This window comes from Apis cerana, linkage group LG8 (assembly GCF_029169275.1).
Source record: "Apis cerana isolate GH-2021 linkage group LG8, AcerK_1.0, whole genome shotgun sequence".
Lineage (NCBI taxonomy): Eukaryota > Metazoa > Arthropoda > Insecta > Hymenoptera > Apidae > Apis > Apis cerana.
Genome location: NC_083859.1, coordinates 9,210,316 through 9,234,326, shown reverse-complemented (window position 1 = coordinate 9,234,326; position 24,011 = coordinate 9,210,316). Strand labels below are relative to the sequence as shown.

The window sequence follows — 24,011 nt, the reverse complement described above, 5'->3', positions numbered from 1 at the left end:
ATTTTGAATTTAAATATTTATACTTTAAATGTGAATCGTACAAAATAAAATCTTTACGCAATTTAGAATTAATTATTATTATATTTTTATGAGAATTCGTATGCGCGTAATATTCAAGGTATTCTATTATTAATATCTATTAATCATTTATTCAATGTTAAAAGGAATTCAAAGTGTTATTATATTATAGTAAAGAATTTTGAAAATTTATATCAATATCTGTGAAATTTATAACATGAATTTTTCAAAAAAACTTTTTATTATTCTATTGAAAAATATAAATAAAAGTTTAATAAATAATATTTAAAATATTTAAAAAAATATATTTTATTACTTTTTTAATGTTATGTTAAAGAAAATAATGTGTTATTAAAATTTCATTATTCGATTTATTAAAACATAATATCTATGTTATGATAAATTTTTATTAAATAATTAAATTTTTTGAATAAGAAATAAAGTGATAAAAATGGTTTTTAAAAATATTAATATAATATAGTTTTATTTTAGATTTATTTTTTCATAAAAATTTATTTCATATACCATTTTCATCGATTATTAATTATACTAAATCGATTCTTTTGTTTGATTAGACTCAATAATTTAAAATTACATTACACACTTCAGTTAACAGAAAAAGAATCCCTTCAAATGCAACAACAATGATGCCCTCTTAAGGATGAAATAGAAAACTTGTTTATCCATAATCTACCGCTTTTCGGCAACTTATATTATTACTTTACGTATCAGAAAGTGGATAGAAGCTTTAAAAACGTAGGTTATTTTTTCATTATTCACAGGATTTATTTTATATTCTTTTTTTCTCTATTTCTTTTTCCATATTTCAACTCACATGAAGCCATAAAATATTGCAGTTTGAAGCGTTCCAAGTAGAACTGTGTTGTGATAGAAAAATGCACTCGATTCTGATGGATGAAATCTGTCGAAAGTTCTAACAGTGTTTAATATTTACTCTCATCTTCTTATCATTTTGTGAATTTTATCATTAATTCATAATGTTATATTACTTATAAAATAACATAAATAATTGTGATCTAAGTAAGGTTATAATTAGGTACGCTTTTAAAGGTTATGTTTTTAATTTATCAAATGATTTGACAGAAAAGTTTCAATGTTTAAAAGATATTAATTTTTATTTCTTTGTAAAAATAAACGATTTTATGTACAATAATAAGATGTAAATAAATTTACTTTTTTAATAAACTATTGTACATTTTGATAGTACTCGTATGATTTTGTTATAATAATAAAATATGAATAATTTAATTTACATTATATTTATTTTGTATAACAATTATACTTATTAATCATAAACAATTTAAGAATACTTGTATATATAAAAAGTTTATTGATTTCAATCAGTAGGATAATCACCAAAGAAACATGGCACAAAGATTTCCTGTACCAAATACAGGGAATAATGGTCCTCCTCCACAAAGATATGCAGCATCATCTGTACCACCAAATCTTCGACAGTATTCTGGTCCAAATTTTCCTGTAAGTATTTAATAAATAAATTAAATTAAATAAAGTAAATTTATAAATCAATTCATTATGCAGATGCAACAGAGATCTGGATTTACTCCTCCTCCACAAATGGCCAATGCAGGACCTGGACCAGCTAGTATAATAAGAGCAAATCAACCTTATTCAAATATGCGTCAAGGACCTATGCCTACTCCACCAGTTGGGAAAAGAAGTGCAGATCAACGTATTCCTATGTCACAACAGAAACCGTAAGTGCATTAATAATGCATGATTTTATTAAATTTTGCATTTGTATTTATATTATTTTGCTCATTAACTCATTGCATTAAATTATTAATAAATGCATTGATTAATCATTTTTATTAAAAAATAATTCTTAATATTTATTATTTCATATTTCAAAAAACAATATGTCAATTGGTTAATTTGATTTTTTAATCATTGGATTATTAATTTTTTTTTGTCATTGAAATTGCAATATTTAAAAAAACCATTCACCAAATTCACCAGGAACTTCACTGCATTTCATAAGCTTCAAAATTGGTTTATTGATTTTTGAATCTATGATTTTTACACAAACTCATATAGGTATTTTTGGAACAGTGATTTTTCACATTCCACATCCAAGAAGAAGAAAAAGTTGGCAGATAAAATATTGCCACAAAAAGTGCGCGATTTAGTACCTGAATCTCAGGCTTACATGGATTTACTCGCATTTGAAAGAAAATTAGACGCGACTATAATGAGAAAACGACTCGATATACAAGAAGCTCTAAAACGTCCAATGAAACAAAAAAGAAAATTACGGATATTTATTTCTAATACATTTTATCCGGCAAAAGAAGCTGGTGAAGGCGAAGAAGGATCAGTTGCATCTTGGGAACTTAGAGTTGAAGGACGTCTTTTAGACGATACAAAAAATGATCCTAATAAGGTGAAAATTATTGTAAAAGAAGAAATAAACGATTGTTAAAAATGCAAAATATTAATATATATTTCAATTTTAGGTGAAAAGAAAGTTTTCTTCCTTTTTTAAAAGTTTAGTTATAGAATTAGATAGAGATCTATATGGGCCTGATAATCACTTAGTTGAATGGCATCGCACATTAACAACACAAGAAACAGATGGTTTTCAAGTAAAAAGACCTGGAGATAAAAATGTTCAATGCACTATTCTTTTACTTCTTGACTACCAACCTTTACAGGTAACTTTCTTTATATTTTTCTTTATATTTTTTTATTCATTCTTTATTTACTTGATTACTACTAATAAAACTTGCATAAAAACTTGAATGTACAAAATCAAAAAATAAATATCTGACCAAATTGAAATATTAAAAAAAACTTCTCAAAATACGAATATCATAATTTTTATAATTTAAAATGAAGATAAAAATTTTTTACATATTTCTAATATAATTAAATAAAATAAAAATGTAAATATGACTAAAATTTAAGAAAAATTTTTTGGTTGCAGTTTAAATTAGATCCTAGATTAGCACGGCTTTTAGGTGTACATACCCAAACGCGACCCGTTATCATATCCGCTCTTTGGCAATATATAAAGACACATAAACTTCAAGACAGCCATGAAAGGGAATTTATAAATTGTGATAAGTATTTAGAGCAAATATTTGCTTGTTCAAGGATGAAATTTGCCGAAATACCACAACGTTTAAATCCATTACTTCATCCGCCAGATCCAATCGTAATTAATCATGTTATCAGTGTTGAAGGTATTTATCAATAATAATTAATACATGCAGATATTTCATATTTTAAGATTTTTGTAATATACTTTTTATTGGGTTTTAAAATAGGTACAGAAACGAAGCAGACTGCGTGTTATGATATAGATGTAGAAGTTGATGATACATTAAAAACGCAAATGAATAACTTTTTACTTTCCACTGCAAGTCAACAGGAAATCCAGAGTCTCGATAATAAAATTCACGAAACGGTTGAAACAATTAACCAATTAAAAACAAATCGAGAATTTTTCTTAAGCTTCGTCAAAGATCCTCAACAATTTATCAATAAATGGATAATTTCGCAAACAAGGGATTTAAAAACTATGATAGATGTTGTTGGAAATCCAGAAGAAGAACGAAGAGCAGAATTTTATTATCAACCATGGGCACAGGAAGCCGTTTGTCGATATTTCTATACAAAAGTTCAACAGAAACGCGCGGAGTTAGAACAAGCGCTCGGTATTAGAAACTCATAGGTATTAGGAATTCGTAAGTATGAGAATTTAAAATATCAAATTCGAAACATCGCTATGTAAAGTATTTATATGAATCTTTTTCTTGTTCCAATTGCGAAACTGATCGATTAATGTGTCTTACGCTTGACTTAGTGTTAGTCTATGACGTTACAGTACGAATGATACCATACAAGTGGCATATTTTTACGAATGTTCAAAATAATGAAAAAAAAATGTATAGTAATAACTAAAGAAATAACTTCACGATTGCAGATTTATTTACACGAATGTATATCGATCTCGTATATGTTTATTCAAGTAATTTTCCCAGATGTTTTTTTCTATGAGAATATGTATTACGATCCGCTATGCGCACTATAATAAATTCTGTATAATATAATGAATAAATCTTTGATATAATTCGCTGAAATTATTTTAAATTAGACCTTATGTTAATTTTAAATAAATATTTTTATTATAATAATTTAATTATTGCATTTAAAATTTAATTTTGATTTTAATTTTCTAATGATTTAATTCAAAAATTAAAAAAAAATTTATTACATTTTTTTTTAAATTTTATAAGTTTTATTTGCCATTATAATACTTACCATGAACCAAAATATATAAAATTTTTATTTATAGAATTTGATTATTGATTAAAATAAAAGAAATACATTTTTTTATTATTCAATTCTTATTTTGTTTGTGCAAGTAAATACAATCTCTTACATAATCAGTACATGTCGATGCAAAATATTGTTTCTTCGTGGAAACGGCAATATCGCCAATTTAAAACGTAAAAAACACGAATTCTAAATATTCATTCTAAATATTTCATCTTTTTCATTTTTTTTCTTTTTTTTTATTTTTTTTATTTATTTTTTTTATTTTTTTACTTTTTTATTTATTTTTTTTATCATACCACGAATGCGGAAGAATTTTTAATTGGTGTAAAAGTGCTTTTCTTTTACTTAAGAGTATTATGAATTTTATGAATTTGATTCCATATTACAACATTAACATTCCAAACATTCACACGATGGGAAATTTCAGTACCATCTTATACGTATTTATTCTTTGCCTTTTTTTCTTTTTTTTTACGAAACATTAAGTATTTTTTATATATTTTTTTTTTTTTTTTTTTTGCCAAACTATTTGCCAAGAAAATAATCCTGAAATCGCATCATTTCAATTACACACAAATTCCTACGCTTTTCTTTTTTTAGATACATGAAGCCGGAACAATACATATGTAAGTATATGTTACGAAACATTTTTCACATGCCGACGAGTATTACACGTAAAGCATTTGATCACGTTTCTATTTTATCGTATAACGTAGAACAAAAAAACAAAAAAGTCGTGATACGACATTTCTTCTGATGATAAAATTTAAAAACTTCATAATCTTTTTTTTCATTTTCCTTTTTTATGTATCGATGTATCGATGCGATGAAGATAATTCTATCGAAGGTCGCATACAATGTTAAATCACAAGTGCACCAATTGATTGTATCGTTTCTAATACAATAAACTTTGATTAAATTTTGACATGTTCGTTCAACATAAAATCCATCGATAATATAGTATATCATATAATTTCTCGACCAAAATGAACGAGCACATCATAATTGCATTGTTACATCAGATCAAGGTTTATTGTATAATTTTACTTTTCTAATCTTAATTACACATTCACATATATTTCATCGTATAAAGTTTTAAATATATATAATTGGATGACAAGATTTTGTTTTCTCCTTCTCTTAAATAGATATTCATCTAAATTGTATGAAAGTTTTAAGGATAGGTAGAGAGATATTCTAAACACATTTTTCTATGATCATGATTTATAAAGATTACACTTTGCCGAACAATGAAATGGCAAATGAATCTTTATATACTCAAATATATTTCATAAAATAATCATGATCATTAGTCCTTGTTTGGATAAAATCATTCTTGTTCATCTTCTATATTTTCTTTTTTTTCTTCTTCTTCTTTAACTGGAGCTTAATAATACTAACGAATATCGTACGCTTCTCTTCGCAATATAAGATAAATATAATCTTCAAATATTTTATTTTTTTGTTTTTTTTTTTTTGAAGATATTTGAAGATATTTGAAGATATATCGTTAATATATTATGTAGGTATTGCTTTTTTTTATCCAATGTAAACACAAAATTCTCTGTTTAATAATTTCTCATTCAACATCCGATATTATGTATTCGATCTTCGATAATATATCCATCTTATCATTCTATGTGCCATTTATAATGATTCTATATGCATCTATATGCATATATATGTAAGAGGAAGGTAAATTTAATTTATGCAGTCTTTTATCTTTCTTTTTTTTATTTTTTTTTTTTTTTGTTTTAAGTAATAATGCAAGATACATCAGTGCAAGAGATCTTTCAAGTTTTCGGAAGTTTATTAAATTTATTAAATTTACTTCCTTCCTCTTTTATAACTATGGATACGTTTTACACAATAGCTCGTATGTTAAATGACCATCAATAAACCGTATAAATGTCACCTATAATTGCACTCTATTGTGACAATGAATTTTATTTTTATAAATTTCAATTTTTTTGTACTATCTATACATAATCACGCGTTTACAAATTATTTTATCCAAACGAGGCAAAATAAAGAATTTGTATTTATATACATCATCTATTTCCTTTTTTTTTCAAGACAATTGATTAAAGATTGATTAAATATTATTTAAACGAGTATAACACCTCTATAAATATAAATTTAAAATCTTGAAATTAATAACATGATTATATAAATAATAAAGTATTTAAAAAGATTATCGATACAATATTAGAATCTAAAAATTTTAATCTTTTTTATTTAGGAATGTTTATATTTTTTTTTAACGACTTAACAAAAACTTCTATCGAATTTTAATCAACTGTTATTCAAAAGGAAAAAAGAATCATAATAAAACTTACAATAGAATAAATTTTTACTTCATAATAATTTTCAATACTGATTCGGTTCTGGAGCAACGATAGGTGTCATTTCCACGTTTTAATTATTACTATGCCAGTGATAATATCATCTGAAACATACACGCTTTTATTATATTATCAAACAGATTTTCTTTTTTTTTTTTTTTTTTAATTAATATAAGCATTCGATGCGAAATTTTGCATATCTAATCTTCTTAAAATATCTTCTAAAATAAATAAAAAGTTGTAATAATTCATTACACTACAATATAAAAAAAATTGATTATTTTAACCTAATCATATTCTCAGTTGGGATAATTCAATAAACATAGGATATGCATAGAAATTATTTGGTATAGTTACAGTTTGGAAATATTTTGTTAGTTAATCATTCTTAATAACATAAATATTACTACGAACAATGGAGTATAGAATGCATACAAAACTAGAATGTAGAAGAATGTTTTCTACTATACATCACATTGGATGGATCGTACAGCAAGGCAGTTCCGTGTACTGTGAGGTTTATTACTTGATATGCGATGCGCACATAAATAACTAACAAAGTTAGCCGTTGTACTGAGATAAGTCAGATACTAATGCTTACGATTTCAATATGAAATAATATACGCTAGAATAAAAATGTGCAAAGTCATTTGATGGATTTTTTCTTTTTTTCTTTTCCTCATTAAATTCGATCCAAGTATAATAAAGTGGCATTTGAGTCGCGAGTTGTGCGCAACTCGTTAAGGCTTGAATATGTCTTTGACTCGTTCCAAATCTGAGCAAATTTATTAATGCTTCAAAAAAGTCCTTGCAAACACGTTAAGTGTTAAGAAGAACACAGAAGTTCTTCAAAGTGTTTTAGCTTTTTCAAGTAAATCATTAATGAATTTCTGAAACATATAAATAAATATATAAACTTTTGTTAGTGACAAGTACAAGTTTATGAGTAAAATTATAATTTTAAAATCATAAAAAATACACTATGATCAAGATTATTAATTCATTAAAAATATATGATGCTATTTTTAGATAGAATTAATGAAAACTAGTCACAAAGTCAATTTTAAGAAAATAATAAAAGTGAAGTATTAGTTTTAAGAAAAATAGTATTATAACAATATTAGTAACAAAGAGATTAAGATAGTTACAAAGTTTATTAAGATAGATTTACTTACATTTATATCATGTGGTGGTTTCTTTGTATCAACTAGTAATTCCTAATAGAAAACAAAATAATAAATAAGCAATTTATATTCTGATAATAATTATTTAACATATATTTACATACTTGCAAAAATCTTCGTCTATGTTCATCACTATCCATATCAAGAAGTTCATCTATATCAATTTCAACTTCTCGATTTTTACCACTTTCATTCTGCAAATTAAAAAAATGGTCATTATAATTATTTTTTAATATTGTGATTTTCAATTACAAGATGCATGAATTTTAACTTACAACTGATTCATATAATTTTTCTAACTCATCAAACAACCACATTTCAACTGCAAGTCTTTTACGAATAAGAGACATCTGATGAGATCCATACTTAGCTGTTAAAAATTTTTCCCTGCGTTCCTTTACTTCTCCTTTTTCAGTAAAAGCTACATGCAAATTTGCACGTGCTGGACTGCGTTCTGCTGTAAGTACTCCACCTCCTTCCATCATAAAACTACCTAATAATTTAAAAAAAAATATAGAAAAAATTATACAATAAAATAAAAAATTGAAAAAATAAAAATAAAAATTTTAAATTAAGAATAAAAAATTGCATATATCTTAATGTATGTATCTTTTTAAAAATTTATTTAAAACAATCCTTAAAAGTTTAATAGCATTCATGTATTTAATAGCATTATAAATATTTAATAAGAAATGTTAGATAGATAGTTAATAAAATAATTACAATATTAGAAGGAAAGGATAAAGGAAAAAGGAAAGTATGAAAGAAATGTATTGAAGTACATAGAGAGTATCTTTATATATGTATGTCCATCTAAATATCTTTATTATTTTGTGGCATATAATGCATATTTTACAAAAAAATAATTACATAAAATAAAACTCGAATACATTTTAATTTTATGAGAACAAAAATTGTATTAAAGAACAGATAAAAAGTAAACACAAATTTTTATATATTTTTTTTTATCTTTTGATTATTTTCTTTCTTTTTCTAATACAAAAAAAATAATTACAATTCACTGTATTAATAAATCGCATAAAAAGAATAAAACTGTTACAATAAAAATTGAATAATAAATGAGTAAAAGTAAAAAAAAATGTGAGAACAAGAAACTTTTTCTTAACGCATTCATATTTGTTCCCATGGAATTAATTATGTGCATGATTTATTTGACAAAAAATAATCGCCTAATCGATTAACAAATTGAATCAAATTAATGAAAACACATAATTATTGCGCATAAATCAATCATAAATATTATTTTTTCACTTAAGGATATGAAAAATCACACACATGCTAACCGTCTTTTGCATGCTACAATAAACAATGGGCTCCTGATTTTATTATCTCAAACGTTATTGAATGTAAATGCAACCTCGATGAAATACGACGCTTTGGCTATACAAATACTTAAGAAATATCGAAATAAAATTATGAATAAATTATTAATAGTCTGATAAAATGTGATACGATAAATTAAAATAAAAAAAAAAATTGTACCGACAATTGTGTAAATAAAGCGATAAGGCTAGATAGATTCGCGTTTGATATTTTAATAAATCAGCAAACTCATGTCAGCATAATATAAACAAAAACCAAACCTATATTATTCCATTATGAATACATGAATTAATAAAAAAATAATATTATTAGCGCATGTTTGTATAATCACTTGATATTACTTACACTCACTTCTTCTATCTCAGAATGTAAACTATTCGAATCGTAATACAGTATCGTAATGTCCGAATCCATACGAATAAACTTTCTTGAAGTTAGTCATAAGTGATATTATTTCTACACTAAGAGTTACCATATATCATACCATATAAAATATCCCTATTATATGACGAATTATAATTCGAATTAACTAGGGACATTTTGACATAGGAAATTTATTATTTAGAAGAATATCATAGAAATATTCCAATCAAAAATATTCCAATATTCCAATTAAAATTGTTTTAATAATTAAATCACATTGCTTTTTCATGTATATATATATATATATATATATATACACATGTGATATACATATATAAATTTAAAATAGCTTTAATTTAACAATGAATTATATCTCATTTTAATGTAAATTTACATTTTGCTTTATTTATAATGAAATTAAGCAATTAATAAACAATGAAAAATTTCTAAAATTATATCGAAATTAAATGGAAAAAAAAAATAAAAAAAATAGTAGTATACAAATAAATTGAGATAAATTATTTATTAATCAAAAATAAATCAATCTTGACTGGCATCAACATTTTCTGTTTGCAAACCCTTAAAGGAAGCAACTGGTATATAAGTAACAAGAGTATACAATTTGTTTGCAGAATCTTCATCATCATTTCTTCTTCTGCTTAATCGTACACGAACTCTAAATGGTACATTCCTAAAATTATAAAATATTATTTAAATTAATCATATTTAACATGTATAATTTAAATATTTAGTTTTAATTTAGAATTAATTAAAATTAATTAGAATTAAATATATAAAATTTACCTAATTCCTTTAGACCAAAGTTGTTTATTAAGTCGTGTATCAATTCTCACATCTGGAGTTCCCATTTGTTTTTCAGCGAATTTGCGAATTTCCTTAATAGCTCGTGGAGCACGCTTTTTAAATCCAACACCATGGAGACGTTTGTGGAGATTCACTGTATATTCACGAGTCACAACCTCGCTCATAGCACTTTTACCTTTTTTTTCCTTAGATTTAGCCATTTTATGCTAAAAACAAATATTTTTCAAACTTAAAATGTCACGATATGACATAACCAATCTCCAATAATAAAAAAAAAAAAAAGAATTTATAAAATAGAATTAAAAAAAAATATAGAATATATATATTATAAAACTAATATATCACAAAATATTAAGTTTTATAATTATTTAAATTATATTAGTATAGGAAAAGTAATAAACAAAATAGCATTGCATTTATATATTCTAATTATAAAATATGTTATATTATTAAGAATAATATTAAACGTGTATTATTATGTAGTAATTATTTGACGTAATTATATCAAAATTTACTTATTATTAAGAATACATAGATAGATGTTTCTTGATTTTATTTTAAATGAAACTGTCAGTACCTTTTCGTTTATACGCTTGAATGTAAAAGAACTATAGATCTTAGCGTTCCTAAACTCATCAGCTTGTGATAAATATTGATAAAATTTACTGAATAAAATATCCTTATAATTAAAACAAATTTGTTTCTTTTTTCTCTCATAATTTGTCATTAATATATTAAATATATAAATATACGTAAATATATAATATAAAAATTATTCATTTAATATTTTATAATCTTTTATATTCATATTTTTTTTTTACATGAAACCACTTAAAATGCATATATTAGCTAATCATGTTACATAAAATATAAATTTAATCTTTATATACAGTAAAAATCAATATTCTATAATTATATTTATATTCTATATATATTATCATAATACATACAACATTTTTATAAATGAAAAATATACAATACTTTATTAATTTTATATAAATAATTTATAAAATTTTTTATTCACATTTATTAATATATTATTAATTAAATATTTCTGTAAATGTACTATATTTTTATTAATAATTGTATTAATAATTAATTACGTAGCAAAAATTTTTAACAATAAAGATCTTATACTAGATATGTAATATGTGGCATAAGAAAGATCGCGCCACGATAGCTTCGAGGACGCTTGCAATGGTGGAAAATGGAGTCTATTAACCTGTGGTGTTGATACAATTGTTTTTAATCATAAAAAGCTTTTCATGGAATTAAAATGGCTGGTAAAGTGTGGAATTCAGAAATATGGAAAGCATGGGATAAACATGGAAAAAACGATTTGTAAGTGGTTAACGCGTTAACGTCCGAAGTGCGTTCGATTAATATTGAATTGATACTGCATACTCTGTGCAATTGATGGTTGCAACTTATCTCTCCTGTTTCTCGCTCTTCTGAAGAGTTAATTGTCAATTAACAACTGTTTGCAGCCTCAAGTTAATCAAGCACAAATTTAAGGAAGGCAACACTGCAGGTAAGGTTCTATGTTTTTCAATCTATTCTAACAGCTTGAGCTGTTTTAAGTCAGATACAACTTTGCGCACATTAAAATTTATTATTTTTACACTTATTTTATTAATGTTTTTTTCTTTTTTATAAAGTAACACATCCATAAGAATTGCTTTAATTTATTATTTCAAAAATATTTTTAAATATTTAATGTTTTTAAAACATGCTTAAATATCAATATTTTTGAATATTTTTTTATTTATATTTTATCATAGAAAATTTATTTCATAAAATAAATATAAATAAATAAATATAATATAAATTTATTTCTATAAAATATAATTTGTAATTTGCTATTTTGAGTTTTAATCATTTGTAATAAAAAAATATAATAAAAATGTAAATTAAAAAAAATCCTTGTTTTTTTATCAATATCTTATATTATTTAGATTTTTTATATGTAAATCAAGAATTATAAAGTATTATTTAATTTCTATAATAAAATGATTATTTTGTAATTTATTACATTATTTTCTAAATTTTTATATGATATTATTTTTATTTTTAGAATGGAGAAGAGGATTGTACGAATTAATATCAAATGGAATCCATGGGAACATAAAAAGGGACAATGTTGTTCAGACATTAGGTGAACTTACGGTAAGATAATCAGAAATAATATTAATTTAAAGTAATTTATATATTTATATTTTTAATTTTTTTTATATATTATTTATGATTCTTTTTTAAATAATAATTTTTAAACAAAAATTTTTATGATTTATAATTTATTTATCTACAGAATATTGATGGAGCAATACCATCTGCAATAGTGGATATATTCACATTAATAGATGCAGAGGCACATAATGAAGAAAGGAATAATTTTTATTATCTTGTAAAAGAATCAGAAAAGGTATCATTTATAAAATAGTAAAAATGATTAAATTACTTGCTACTTATTAAAATATTTTTAATGGCATAATTAATTTATGTCATTACTTTTTATATAGTTTCTCACAGATAGAATATTGAAGGAACGTTTAGAAATTGATACATTGCAAGATGTAGGAACATTAAAAAACAAGAATTTTCAAATTAAATTTATTAAAGTGAAAACGAAATTGTAGTATGTATATTTGTTTAAATATTTAATATATGGATTTGAATGCAAAATCTATATTCAACATTATTTACAGTTATAAACAACGGAAATTTAATTTATTTCGAGAAGAAAGTGAAGGATATTCTAAACTTATAGTGGAGTTGAATCAAGAACGTCCAGAAAGTGAAGTAGCATCAATATTGGAAATTGTTAAGTCTCTTATTGGTAAATTACTATATTTTGATATTCTATTTATGAATTTTATAAATTAATTGCATTAATAGAGACGGATATATATCATTTTTCTAGGATATTTTAATCTTGACCCTAATAGGGTACTTGATATTTTATTAGAAACTTTTGAGAATCGACCTCAAGATGATGCGCTTTTTATTCCTTTAATTCGTTCATACATGAGTGATCAGCAGGTACTCTGCGAAGTTTTAGGATTTAAATATTGTTCAACTGTCAATGCTACTCCATTTTCATTGCAAAAAGTCACTGCACTTATGTTGCAACATGGTGTTATTAAATTAGATGACATATTGCCATGGTTAGTGCCAGATGATAAAACTATTATCAAAGAGCATGAACAAGCAATGAAACAGGCTAAAGAATATGTTCGCAAATTAAGTGTAATTTCTACAAAGGATAAAGAAGACATACCAGAAGAAAAAGAAAATTCACAAGTATCTAAATAAGTGTAATTTTATTTCAATTATTTTTATTATTGATAAAGATTTTACTTATATCATTATTTCTTAAAAGGATAAATATACAAGTAATCAAAAATTCGGATTATGTGAAGCACTTCTAGAAATAGGAGCATGGGAAGTAGCACAAAACTTATTTAATCGATTACCAGAACACAGTCTCACTGATCAACGTCCTATTGCATTAGCACTGTGTAGAATGATTCAATCTCTTATTGAACCTGTTTATCGCAAGTAAATGCCATTTTATGTAATGTTATAAAATTCAAATAAATATAATTTAAGCATACTATTATTAAGTTCTGATACTAATCCATCATATTTCAGATATTGTATAATATCACCAAAATTACAAGGTAGAAGAATTCCACAATTAAAGAGTTTTCTTGCTCCAAAACCTATTGAAAATCTTGAAGAACTTCATGATCAATTATTACCAATGCTTATAGTTTTGGGTCCTAATTTGCATCATGATCCTGTTTTAATGTATAAAATTATGAGATTATGTCACACAGCTATTAAACAATGTGCATTAGATTCGAATAAGCTACCAATTGATAAAAATAATAATTTATATTATGATGTATTGACTATTCTTGATGTGGCATTATTGCCTTCTCTATCTTTTATGGATTGCAACTGTTGCGTTGCGGAAGAATTATGGAACATATTAAAATATTATCCATATCAAAATCGATATTGTTTATATGCCCGATGGAAAAATGATACACCTTTACAGCATGCTGCACTTTTAAGAAAAAGAGCAGATGCACAAAAGAAAATTAAATCTATTATGAAAAGAGTAAGCAAGGAAACCATAAAACCCGTAGGAAGATCAATAGGCAAACTCACACATTCTTCACCTGGTGTATTGTTCGATTATGTTCTTATACAAATCCAGTTGTATGATAATCTTATAGGTAAATAAAAAGTACAAATAATTTTTCATATTTATAGATTTCAAGATTTATTAAATTATTTTACTGTTATAGGACCTGTTGTAGATTCTTTAAAATATTTGACTAATATTTCTTACGATGTACTTGGTTACTGTCTAGTGGAAGCTTTAGCTGGTGCTGATAGAGACAGATTTAAACATGATGGTACCAGCATATCTCTTTGGCTTCAGTCTCTCGCTTCATTTTGTGGAGCCATATTTAAAAAATATAATATCGAACTTACTGGTTTGCTACAGTATGTAGCTAATCAACTTAAAGCACAAAAAAGGTACAATGTATATAAAAAACTAAATTTTTTTTTATTATATATTATTTTATTTTATTATATATATTATAATTATTCTTCATTAATTTTATATAATTTTTAATTTATTTTTATTATATACTTTATTGAATATTATATAATTAAATATATAATGTAAAGAAGTTTAAGAATTCTTAACTTAATGTATAATTTTAAAGCAAAGAAAATAATAATTATCATTTATATGATATTTTTAATTTCTTTCTGCTCGATCTACGTAATTAATTAATTAAAAATAATTATTTATTCTTTAAAAAAAAATTTTTTTCTTTTAATATGCTAAGTAAAAAAAAATAGTATTATATAATTATATTTTTTTATAATTTTAATATAAGTCATTAATTATACAAGTTTTTTCCAATAGTAACAGGAAATTTTTCTCAATGTATATTATATTTTAAAACTTGATATATTTAATATACTTAATTTACTTAAATACATTTATATTATTGTCACTTTTATATTATTTCTTCTTAAAATTTATACATCTAAACAAATAATACATTTTCTTAGCTAGAGATCTTTCATAAATATACTATGAATGTTATTACAATATGTGTGATTAATTAGATACAGTATTTAACACGGTAAAGAAGATATTAAAAAAGAAAATAGTAAAATAAATAATGAGATCCATATTTTGATCCACTGTATTTTTGTAATTTCAAAATAATTTTTACTTATGAATACATGAAAAAAAAATTGAATTATATAACAAATGTACTATGAAGACTTTTTAATTGCAGTGAACATACATACTGCTGTAATACAAGCAATACAAATATTCTGCTGTAATAGCTAAGGAAAACATCTAATATTGAATACATAAAACTTACAAACTTTTCATTGCAAAGGAATTTTGCCAATAATAATTCAAAATGTATGGCAATTATTGATTCTTTTAAATAATATTTTTGATTATAATTATGTTATACTATATTATATTATATTATATTATGTTATGTTATATATATATAAACATTGAATATATTTTTGTTTTTATATATTGAATACTTGAAATTTGATAAAAGTTCAAAGAAGATGAATATAAATTTGGTAACATGGAACAAATTTTATGGATTTTTTTGTGTTTCTGGATTAATGAAATTATTATCATTATTTTTATGAAGTACAAATTTAATATTTTAGGATATCAAGATGTAACTTTTTTTTTTTAAATGATTTCTTATTTGATATATATTTCATTTTACATATAAAAAAAACAGTTGAAATATAAAAAAAAATATAATAAAAATACAAAGCAAAAAGAAACAAGCAGAAATATTTAAATTAATATTAAATATTATTATTTGGAAATAAAAATAAACAAATATCAAATAAAAGAAGTATTATTTGTATTTGAATTATACCCAATAATTGAATTTGAAACTAATAAAAAAGATCTGTAAAGATCTGTATTGTAAAATTATTAATAATTATAAAATACTAACCATATGGAATAGTAATATTTTAAAAAAATATTCAATAAAAAATAATCCAAATAGAAGAAAACAAGAATTAAAAATTAAAATCAGATTTTTAAAAAAATATAATTTTGTAATGGTGAGAAATATTTTCACCAGTGCAGTGAAGGCCTAGAAGGACAAGGTAAATATTGAATATCTATTGAAAAATTTATTCCATTATTTATTTAAAAAATTTTATTATTAGCAAAATATATATTGGAAATATGTTTTAATATTTCTAATTTTTATTTTTCGTTTTAGATATTAAAATGTTTGTAAAAGAAAGAGATTAAAATTTTAATTAATGGACACAAGATTTCGGAAAATAGATTTAAAAGGAAACAGAAAGAAAATAAAAGGTGATAAAGGCTAATCAAATGTATGAATCTCTGCAATAAAAAGTATGAAACAAGAATTCTTTACAATAATTTCAAATAAGGAAACAGTGGAAATGTTTATTACAAAATATAATACTAGATATTTAAAAAAAAGAATAGAAAAAAAAATTAAATTAAACTATAATATTGTATAAATATCACACATTTAAAAAAATAACATTAAATTTGTTAAAGCACAAAAACAAAATTTAGATCTTATTACAATAATTTTAAGAATTTAAAAAAAAAATTATTTAATAATTTTTAGATAAATAAGTTCATTTATTATAATATAATATATTGTATTATATGGAAAACTTATGAAATTGAAATTAGGTGATATGATTTTAATTTTTCATTTTTTATATATTTTATATTAATTTTTGTTTTTAATATTATTTAAAAAGATTATTAGCAATTATTTTCATTTGAAAAGTATTTCCATAAATTTCGTATAATATGTATAAATATTTATAAATATATAGTACAAGTAATAAATTTGAAATAAAAAATTATTTTATTACTTATTTTTATTTTCAGTTTAGATTTATTAATTCTGAAAGAAATAGTACAAAAAATGGCGGGTATAGAAGCTGCTGAAGAGATGACATCAGATCAATTAGATGCTATGGCAGGAGGAGATTTATTAAAAAATGAGGTAATTTTATCTAACATATTTATATATACACATATATAAAGAACAATTATTTTATAAAAAATTTCAGGCTGGTTATTTTAGTCAAGTACGCAATACAAAAAAATCATCGCAACGATTAAAAGAAGCTCTCGCTGAACATGATCTCGCCGTAGCATTATGCCTTTTAATGGCACAGCAAAAACATTGTGTTGTTTATAGAGAAACGGATAAATCTCATCTTAAACTTGTTGGTAAATATTTTATAGTGATTTTTAAAATGTTTTTATTTCGTTAATATTTCAAATAAAAGTTTATTAAAATTTAATTTGATATAAAATCTTAGGAAAATTATATGATCAATGTCAAGATACATTAGTTCAATTCGGTACTTTTTTGGGATCTACTATGACGGTAGACGAATATGTGGAAAGATTACCTTCCATACATTCAATGCTTCAAGACAATCATATACATTCTGATGTAGCATTTTTTCTTGCAAGACCAATGTTTGCACATGCAATTAATGTAAGCATTTCTTTTTTAAATTTTAATTTTGATGAATTCAACTATAATCAATTAACTGCAAAAACAATTGTAATTATAGAATAGATAATTTACAATTAACTTTTTTTGTTATTTTTAGATTAAATATGATATTTTACGTAAAGCTGACCCAAATTATAAAAAAATGTCGACTACTATGAAACAAGCAAAATATGCAGAAGCTGCACAAGCAGTTATGGCACCTGTTGCTCAGTCAGTTAGACCTTTGCATCCACTTAAAGTATGGGAAGATATTTCGCCACAATTCCTTGTAACATTTTGGTCCTTATCTATGTATGATTTATATGTTCCTATCGAGAGTTATCAAAGGGAAATCAATAAATTGAAACAACTTGCAGCGCAAAGTGCTGATTCCAAAGATGTGGTATATTAATATTTTTCATTAGAAAACAATAATTTTTATAAATTGTTGATCCTAATATATTTTTTTTCTTTTTTTTCTTTTTCTTTTTCTTTTTTTTTTTTTTTTTTTTTTTTAAGAATGTTAGTAAGGGAAAGAAAGAACAGGAAAGATACACAACTTTAATTGAAAAACTACAAGATGAAAGGAGAAAGCAGGAAGAACATGTAGAAAAAGTATTTGCATATTTAAGGTAAAATTTGATTAATTCAATATTCATATTTTTTTATACATTTACATAACACTATTTTGTTGTTATCACCAATATATTAGACAAGAAAAAGATACATGGTTTTTATCACGAAGCGCAAAATCAGCAAAAAATGAAACAATAACGCAATTTTTACAATTGTGTCTATTTCCTCGATGTACATTTACAACCGTGGATGCCATGTATTGCGCCAAATTTGTCCACACTATACATTCTTTAAAGACTGCGAATTTTTCAACTCTTCTTTGCTATGACAGAGTAAGTAACAAATAATAAAAAATTGTTATTAAAAATTATGTGTTAAATAATATACTATTTATTATATAATATTTAATCTTACAGCTTTTCTGTGATATAACATATTCAGTTACCTCATGTACCGAAAACGAAGCAAATCGATATGGAAGATTTTTATGCGCCATGCTCGAAACAGTAATGAGATGGCATTCTGAAAAAGCCATATTTGATAAGGTATATTATTTATAATACTGAATAAATTTAGAACATTTTTATATATTTATTTTCATTTTAGGAATGTAGTAATTATCCGGGATTCGTAACAAAATTCCGTGTTAGTAATCAATTTTCTGAAGCAAATGATATGGTAGGGTTTGAAAATTATAGGCATGTGTGTCACAAATGGCATTATAAAATTACAAAGGTAATAATTTTATATTAATTTTTTTTTAAATTTCAAATTGATTTAATATTATAAATGCAATTAATAAAATTAATATATAATTAAAATAATATACAATTTTATAGGCGATTGTGGTTTGTTTGGATTCTAAGGATTATGTACAAATAAGAAATTCTTTGATAATATTAATAAAAATATTGCCACATTTTCCTGTTCTGGCTAAATTATCTCAAATTCTTGAACGAAAAGTAGAGAAAGTGAGAGAAGAAGAACGTGGACAACGTCAGGACTTACATGTACTGGCTACATCGTATAGTGGTCAATTAAAAGCTAAAACTCCAAATATGATTCGTGAAGCAGATTTTCATCATGTGGGAGATAAGGTATATTATTTATATATATTTGTCTTAATGATTTTTTTTTTTTTTTTTTTTTTATACCTGAAAAGCAATTTTTATATTTTACTAATAGACTGGAAAAACACAAGACACTTCAAATAGTGATGCTTCGGAAAAAATTGGGGATGGAATATCGAGTAAAGAAATTACAAATGGCGATACCAGGATAGAAAAAGAAAATAAAGATCAACGAGAAAAACGGAGTGCATCGAATCAGTTGCATCAGTAAGTTGCACATATTTAATTTTTTATTTAATAAATAATCAAAAATTTCTATTAAATTATTATTAAATGTAGTGACAGTTCCGAAAAAATTAGAAAAAAAGAAGAAAGTAAGGAAAATTCAGAAGGAAAAGATAAACATTTGAAAAAAGATGAAATTAAAGAAGACGATACGATAGATAAAAAAGATCGAAAATATTACAAAGTAATTATATATTATATAAATTATTATATATTATTTAGGTATTTAATAAATAAATTGTTATATTATTAATTTAATTTCAGGAAGAACATTATTATGGCAGTGGTGTAGATAATTTAGATCGTGATCTTTCTAGTGTATCAAATAGTAGTGCTAGTTCTGGACCAACACAAGATGGATCAGATAGAGGTTTGCATTAAGAAACTAATTTTTGTGGCATTGTAATTTAATATTCTTATAGTATTTTTTAGAGAAACTAAAATCGTATCAAAGAAACGGCACAGTATTAAAAAAAGATAGAAAGTGCATATATTAAACATATTTATTTTAAATTATAAAATTAATAATCTCTAATTTCAGATGCCAAAAGAAGAAAAGTTGAAAATGTACAAAAGGTAAAAATTATTCAATTTTTAATATATATATATATATACAGAAAATTTTTTTAATATATGTATATATATATAAAATCCAATTTTTAATGTTAATAGGAAGGAAGACGTTCTGAAGGAAGTCTTGATAAGAAGGAGCGTTCCAGTAAAGGCAAAATAAGAGATGAACAAAAAGAATTGCGTAGAGAAAAAAAATTCGCACGAAAAAGGGTATATTTCGAAAATTTAATATATTTTAGCAATTCTTAATATATATGATTTATAAAATTTTTTTCATGTTAACATAGGATAGAACAGATGAATCAGCAGTTACAACAGAACAAAAAAGAAGAAAAGATGACGAAAAAGGTACGAAATTTTTCTAATAATTTAAAGTATATTTTAAATTATTTTTTTTATATAAATAATAAAATTGCTTTCAGCAAAAGGAACACATCAAAATGGTGATATTCCCGAACATAGAGAAAAACACCATTACAACAAGGTTAGTAAATTTAATTGAAATTTTTTTATACATATATTAGGGTATAAAATGTTATATCTTTATTAATATTTTACATACATTAAAATAATTTCGAATATTTTATTCGAATAACATTTAAGTAAATTTTCTAAGGTATTTGTATATTGTTAGAATGGTCGTCTTAAATACAGTCTGGTACATATATTTTAATCATCAGTTATAAAATTAATTCTCATAAATATGTCATTATTTGTCTTTCCCATAAAAAAGATATTCCCGTAAAAAGTAAAAAAAAATCGCGTAATAATCCCATTAATTAATAAATTATTCAACAACACATTTTAAAAAAAAACACACTTTTGTTTCATAAATCCCATAACATTAATTTTACATTTTGTCCCAAACATTCTACCCATAAATTAACTTTTTAATCATTTTTCTAACACTATTCCTTGACCCCTTAGTTGATAAAGACGTCCGCTTCGAGTACATTGAAAAGACGAAATGGGAGACAATAGCAAAGACCAGAAAAACTAGGTGATACTATCAAATACCCAAACGCCAATTGCAGGATAGCATGACATTCAGAAGATTCATATGAGAATATATTTTCAGGAAAAGTCACCCTACACAAAGGAACGTACTCATGAACGAGAGGGGCGCGAAAGCCGGGACAAACAATATCCTTTTATAATACAAAAATTTAAGAAAATATTACAATAATTAACATAATATAATTGTAAATTATTAATAATTTTTATTCTCGATTATTTTAAACATACTATTTATGATCCTTAATTCTGAGTACTAGAAGAAGTTCGGATCCCAAACGAAGATGATGTACAACAATAGACAAAATTTGACTTAACATTTTATATACTACGTTTGGTGTTGCATGTAATTAAGGTAGAATTCAAATAATAAAGAAAAAAAGATAGTGAATAATTTGTATATTATATTAACGTCCAATTTTATAAAATAAACTATGTAACAAAAGCACTTTGGTACATGTTCTATTCAGTCTTAAATTTGTATATATAAAATTAAAATTTTATATAATTTATAATAGGAATTATCAATGATCTCAATAAAAATTCATTAATGCATTTGTTTCATTAATTCCCGATTCATTCGTATAAATTGAGAAAGATTAATACATAATTATTTTTATGTAAAAATATGAACATAAATATTGTATTATAAATTTCAATTGTTTGTTTTATTTTATTTCTATTAGATTATCATAAAATTTATATTATGGTGAATTATTGATAAAATTATAATAATATTGATCCGCTTTTAAACTTTCTTCTTCTAGACGTTTAAGCCTCAACTTTGCATCTTGAAGAATATCTTCTGTTGAACTACTCTCACTAATAATTGTATTTATATTAACAGTTTGTGTTGGAATTTCTATATTAGTTGATCTTAATAAACGTATTCCTTCTATTTGTCGAGACAACTGAAGAGCTCGTTGTGTTATCTGCTCTATTTTTAATTGTTGATCTTGAATAAGGGCATTTAATTCTTCCTTTTCTTTAGTAAGGATCTCAATTTTATGTTCTTGTTGCATATTGTTTACAAAATCCGTTTGTACTTCCATATTTTTTAAAAAATGATTAAATGATTCAATTTGAAGTTCTGTCTGTACTCCTTTTTGTTCGTGCGTTTTTTTCACATTTTGTTCTTTTTTTTTATTATTTTGCTCTTTGTGTAATCTATATAAAAAAATATATATATAATTATTTATAGAATTATTATAAAAACTTAATATAAAATATATGTATACCTATCTGTCTTTTGCAACAATAATCTTTCTTTCAATGCTAATTTCATTTCTCTTTGTAAAATTTGTTTTTCGTTAGTTTGTTTTTTTTCTTTCAATAATTTTTCTTTTAAACTTATATTATGCATGACATTCTATGAAATTAAAAAATTTATTGATTAAAAAAATAAATATTGTTTTATTTTCATTTATTTAATTATGAAATAAAAATTAGTATTACTTGAATTTGATGCAATTTTGTATTCAATGCTTCAAATTGTTGCTCAATAAATAATGTTTGTTGTTTTAATATCATTTCTTTTTCACGTAACTTGTTATTAACCATTTGTTTGTGCACATTTATTTTTTTTTTTAATGCAATTAATTTTTCTATATATAAACTATGAGCTTGCCAAGAGAATTCAGTTTGTGTAGATGCATTACAAAGAGATATTTTTTCTTTTATTGGTATATCATTATGTATATTATAAGAAAACATAGTTATACATTTTAATATGCATAAAAGAAGAGGCATATCATTTTCTATATAATGTGATATAACATATTGCCCTTTAGAATCACAAGGATTAATACCTAATGTTTCCAAAGCATGTAATATATAATCACTTTGTAATTTTTCATTATTATCCTCTTCATTGCCATCAGGTCTTTGAACTGTCTTATTAGAAAAATTAATTAACAGTGGTGCTTCACTAGCAAATACTGATAGAGTATATGCATAATTGTGATTAAATAAATATTCTGCTATTAGTAAATCATAAACGTACTGTTTTGCAGATTTCGGACCTTCACTTTTTAAAAAAATATCTTTATTTTTTAATGCATTTATTAAATTTTGACGAAGATGCGTTCTTACATTTGATATTACACCACATTTTTCAAACCTTGAAATATAAATTTAAATAATTAAAAAATTAATACATATATATTGAATATGATAAACATAAGTTTTAATAACAAAATAATAATAAAATTTTATTTTGAATATAAATACAAATATAAAATATAATTATTTACGAAACATAACCTTTACTTTTTTTATAATTTTACGATTTTATAAAAATATATTTACCATTTATACAATGTAGAATAATATTCTTGATCCATGTTAAATATATACACAATTTGAAGTAATTTTATTAAAAAGTTTTTTTTTAAATGTTTCACCTTTATTATTTGGTAAACAATATTATATATATATATATACATATATTATATATGTTATCAGAAGTAAGCAAAAAATGGCTGTGTAAAGAATTGA

At 23.4% G+C, this 24,011-nt stretch overlaps 5 protein-coding genes across 16 annotated transcripts; 2 read left to right on the top strand and 3 right to left on the bottom strand.

Annotated features, from left to right (window-relative positions):
• Positions 1 to 617: 617 nt before the first annotated feature.
• LOC107996502 (brahma-associated protein of 60 kDa) lies at positions 618 to 4,135 on the top strand. Of its 7 annotated transcripts, none has more exons than XM_017054574.3 (8): positions 638 to 774; positions 876 to 1,075; positions 1,387 to 1,518; positions 1,582 to 1,757; positions 2,098 to 2,443; positions 2,517 to 2,714; positions 2,987 to 3,245; positions 3,330 to 4,135. In XM_017054574.3, the coding sequence occupies exons 3-8, from the start codon at positions 1,405 to 1,407 to the stop codon at positions 3,734 to 3,736; spliced, it is 1,500 nt and encodes a 499-aa protein (XP_016910063.1). In that variant the 5' UTR covers positions 638 to 774; positions 876 to 1,075; positions 1,387 to 1,404; the 3' UTR covers positions 3,737 to 4,135. The 7 variants fall into 7 exon arrangements, with proteins under 7 accessions (XP_016910066.1, XP_016910061.1, XP_016910063.1 ...); XM_062078747.1 differs by having other exon boundaries at positions 1,384 to 1,518; positions 2,113 to 2,443; XM_017054573.3 differs by having other exon boundaries at positions 1,384 to 1,518.
• Positions 4,136 to 6,060: 1,925 nt separating this feature from the next.
• LOC107992957 (protein phosphatase 1 regulatory subunit 14C) lies at positions 6,061 to 9,795 on the bottom strand. Of its 3 annotated transcripts, none has more exons than XM_017049097.3 (5): positions 9,563 to 9,795; positions 8,149 to 8,366; positions 7,978 to 8,067; positions 7,865 to 7,906; positions 6,061 to 7,579 (listed from the first exon to the last, which is right to left on the bottom strand). In XM_017049097.3, the coding sequence occupies exons 2-5, from the start codon at positions 8,356 to 8,358 to the stop codon at positions 7,538 to 7,540; spliced, it is 384 nt and encodes a 127-aa protein (XP_016904586.1). In that variant the 5' UTR covers positions 8,359 to 8,366; positions 9,563 to 9,795; the 3' UTR covers positions 6,061 to 7,537. The 3 variants fall into 3 exon arrangements, with proteins under 3 accessions (XP_016904586.1, XP_016904585.1, XP_016904583.1); XM_017049096.3 differs by having other exon boundaries at positions 9,569 to 9,795; XM_017049094.3 differs by having other exon boundaries at positions 8,149 to 8,362; positions 9,563 to 9,794.
• Positions 9,796 to 10,084: 289 nt separating this feature from the next.
• On the bottom strand, positions 10,085 to 11,256 carry LOC107992958 (large ribosomal subunit protein eL31). Of its 2 annotated transcripts, none has more exons than XM_017049098.3 (3): positions 10,983 to 11,256; positions 10,385 to 10,611; positions 10,085 to 10,271 (listed from the first exon to the last, which is right to left on the bottom strand). In XM_017049098.3, the coding sequence occupies exons 1-3, from the start codon at positions 11,130 to 11,132 to the stop codon at positions 10,121 to 10,123; spliced, it is 528 nt and encodes a 175-aa protein (XP_016904587.2). In that variant the 5' UTR covers positions 11,133 to 11,256; the 3' UTR covers positions 10,085 to 10,120. The 2 variants fall into 2 exon arrangements, with proteins under 2 accessions (XP_016904587.2, XP_016904588.1); XM_017049099.3 differs by having other exon boundaries at positions 10,921 to 11,012.
• A 313-nt stretch (positions 11,257 to 11,569) lies between these two features.
• On the top strand, positions 11,570 to 21,963 carry LOC107996379 (THO complex subunit 2). Of its 3 annotated transcripts, XR_009830982.1 has the most exons (29): positions 11,570 to 11,746; positions 11,893 to 11,936; positions 12,480 to 12,571; positions 12,714 to 12,827; positions 12,925 to 13,040; positions 13,111 to 13,241; positions 13,326 to 13,705; positions 13,785 to 13,963; positions 14,057 to 14,649; positions 14,722 to 14,956; positions 17,376 to 17,493; positions 17,561 to 17,723; positions 17,816 to 17,997; positions 18,116 to 18,400; positions 18,517 to 18,629; positions 18,710 to 18,905; positions 18,990 to 19,118; positions 19,180 to 19,308; positions 19,413 to 19,670; positions 19,759 to 19,910; positions 19,983 to 20,112; positions 20,193 to 20,298; positions 20,470 to 20,504; positions 20,601 to 20,711; positions 20,789 to 20,849; positions 20,924 to 20,985; positions 21,429 to 21,501; positions 21,580 to 21,644; positions 21,773 to 21,963. XR_009830982.1 is itself a non-coding variant. In XM_062078744.1 (28 exons), the coding sequence occupies exons 1-28, from the start codon at positions 11,682 to 11,684 to the stop codon at positions 21,801 to 21,803; spliced, it is 4,275 nt and encodes a 1,424-aa protein (XP_061934728.1). In that variant the 5' UTR covers positions 11,570 to 11,681; the 3' UTR covers positions 21,804 to 21,963. The 3 variants fall into 3 exon arrangements, 2 of the variants coding, with proteins under 2 accessions (XP_061934728.1, XP_061934729.1); XM_062078744.1 differs by lacking the exon at positions 21,429 to 21,501; XM_062078745.1 differs by lacking the exons at positions 21,580 to 21,644; positions 21,773 to 21,963 and having other exon boundaries at positions 21,429 to 21,515.
• On the bottom strand, positions 20,715 to 23,959 carry LOC107996378 (uncharacterized). Its single transcript, XM_028666031.2, has 4 exons — positions 23,823 to 23,959; positions 22,971 to 23,634; positions 22,754 to 22,884; positions 20,715 to 22,682 (listed from the first exon to the last, which is right to left on the bottom strand). The coding sequence occupies exons 1-4, from the start codon at positions 23,957 to 23,959 to the stop codon at positions 22,220 to 22,222; spliced, it is 1,395 nt and encodes a 464-aa protein (XP_028521832.2). The 3' UTR covers positions 20,715 to 22,219.
• Positions 23,960 to 24,011: the final 52 nt, after the last annotated feature.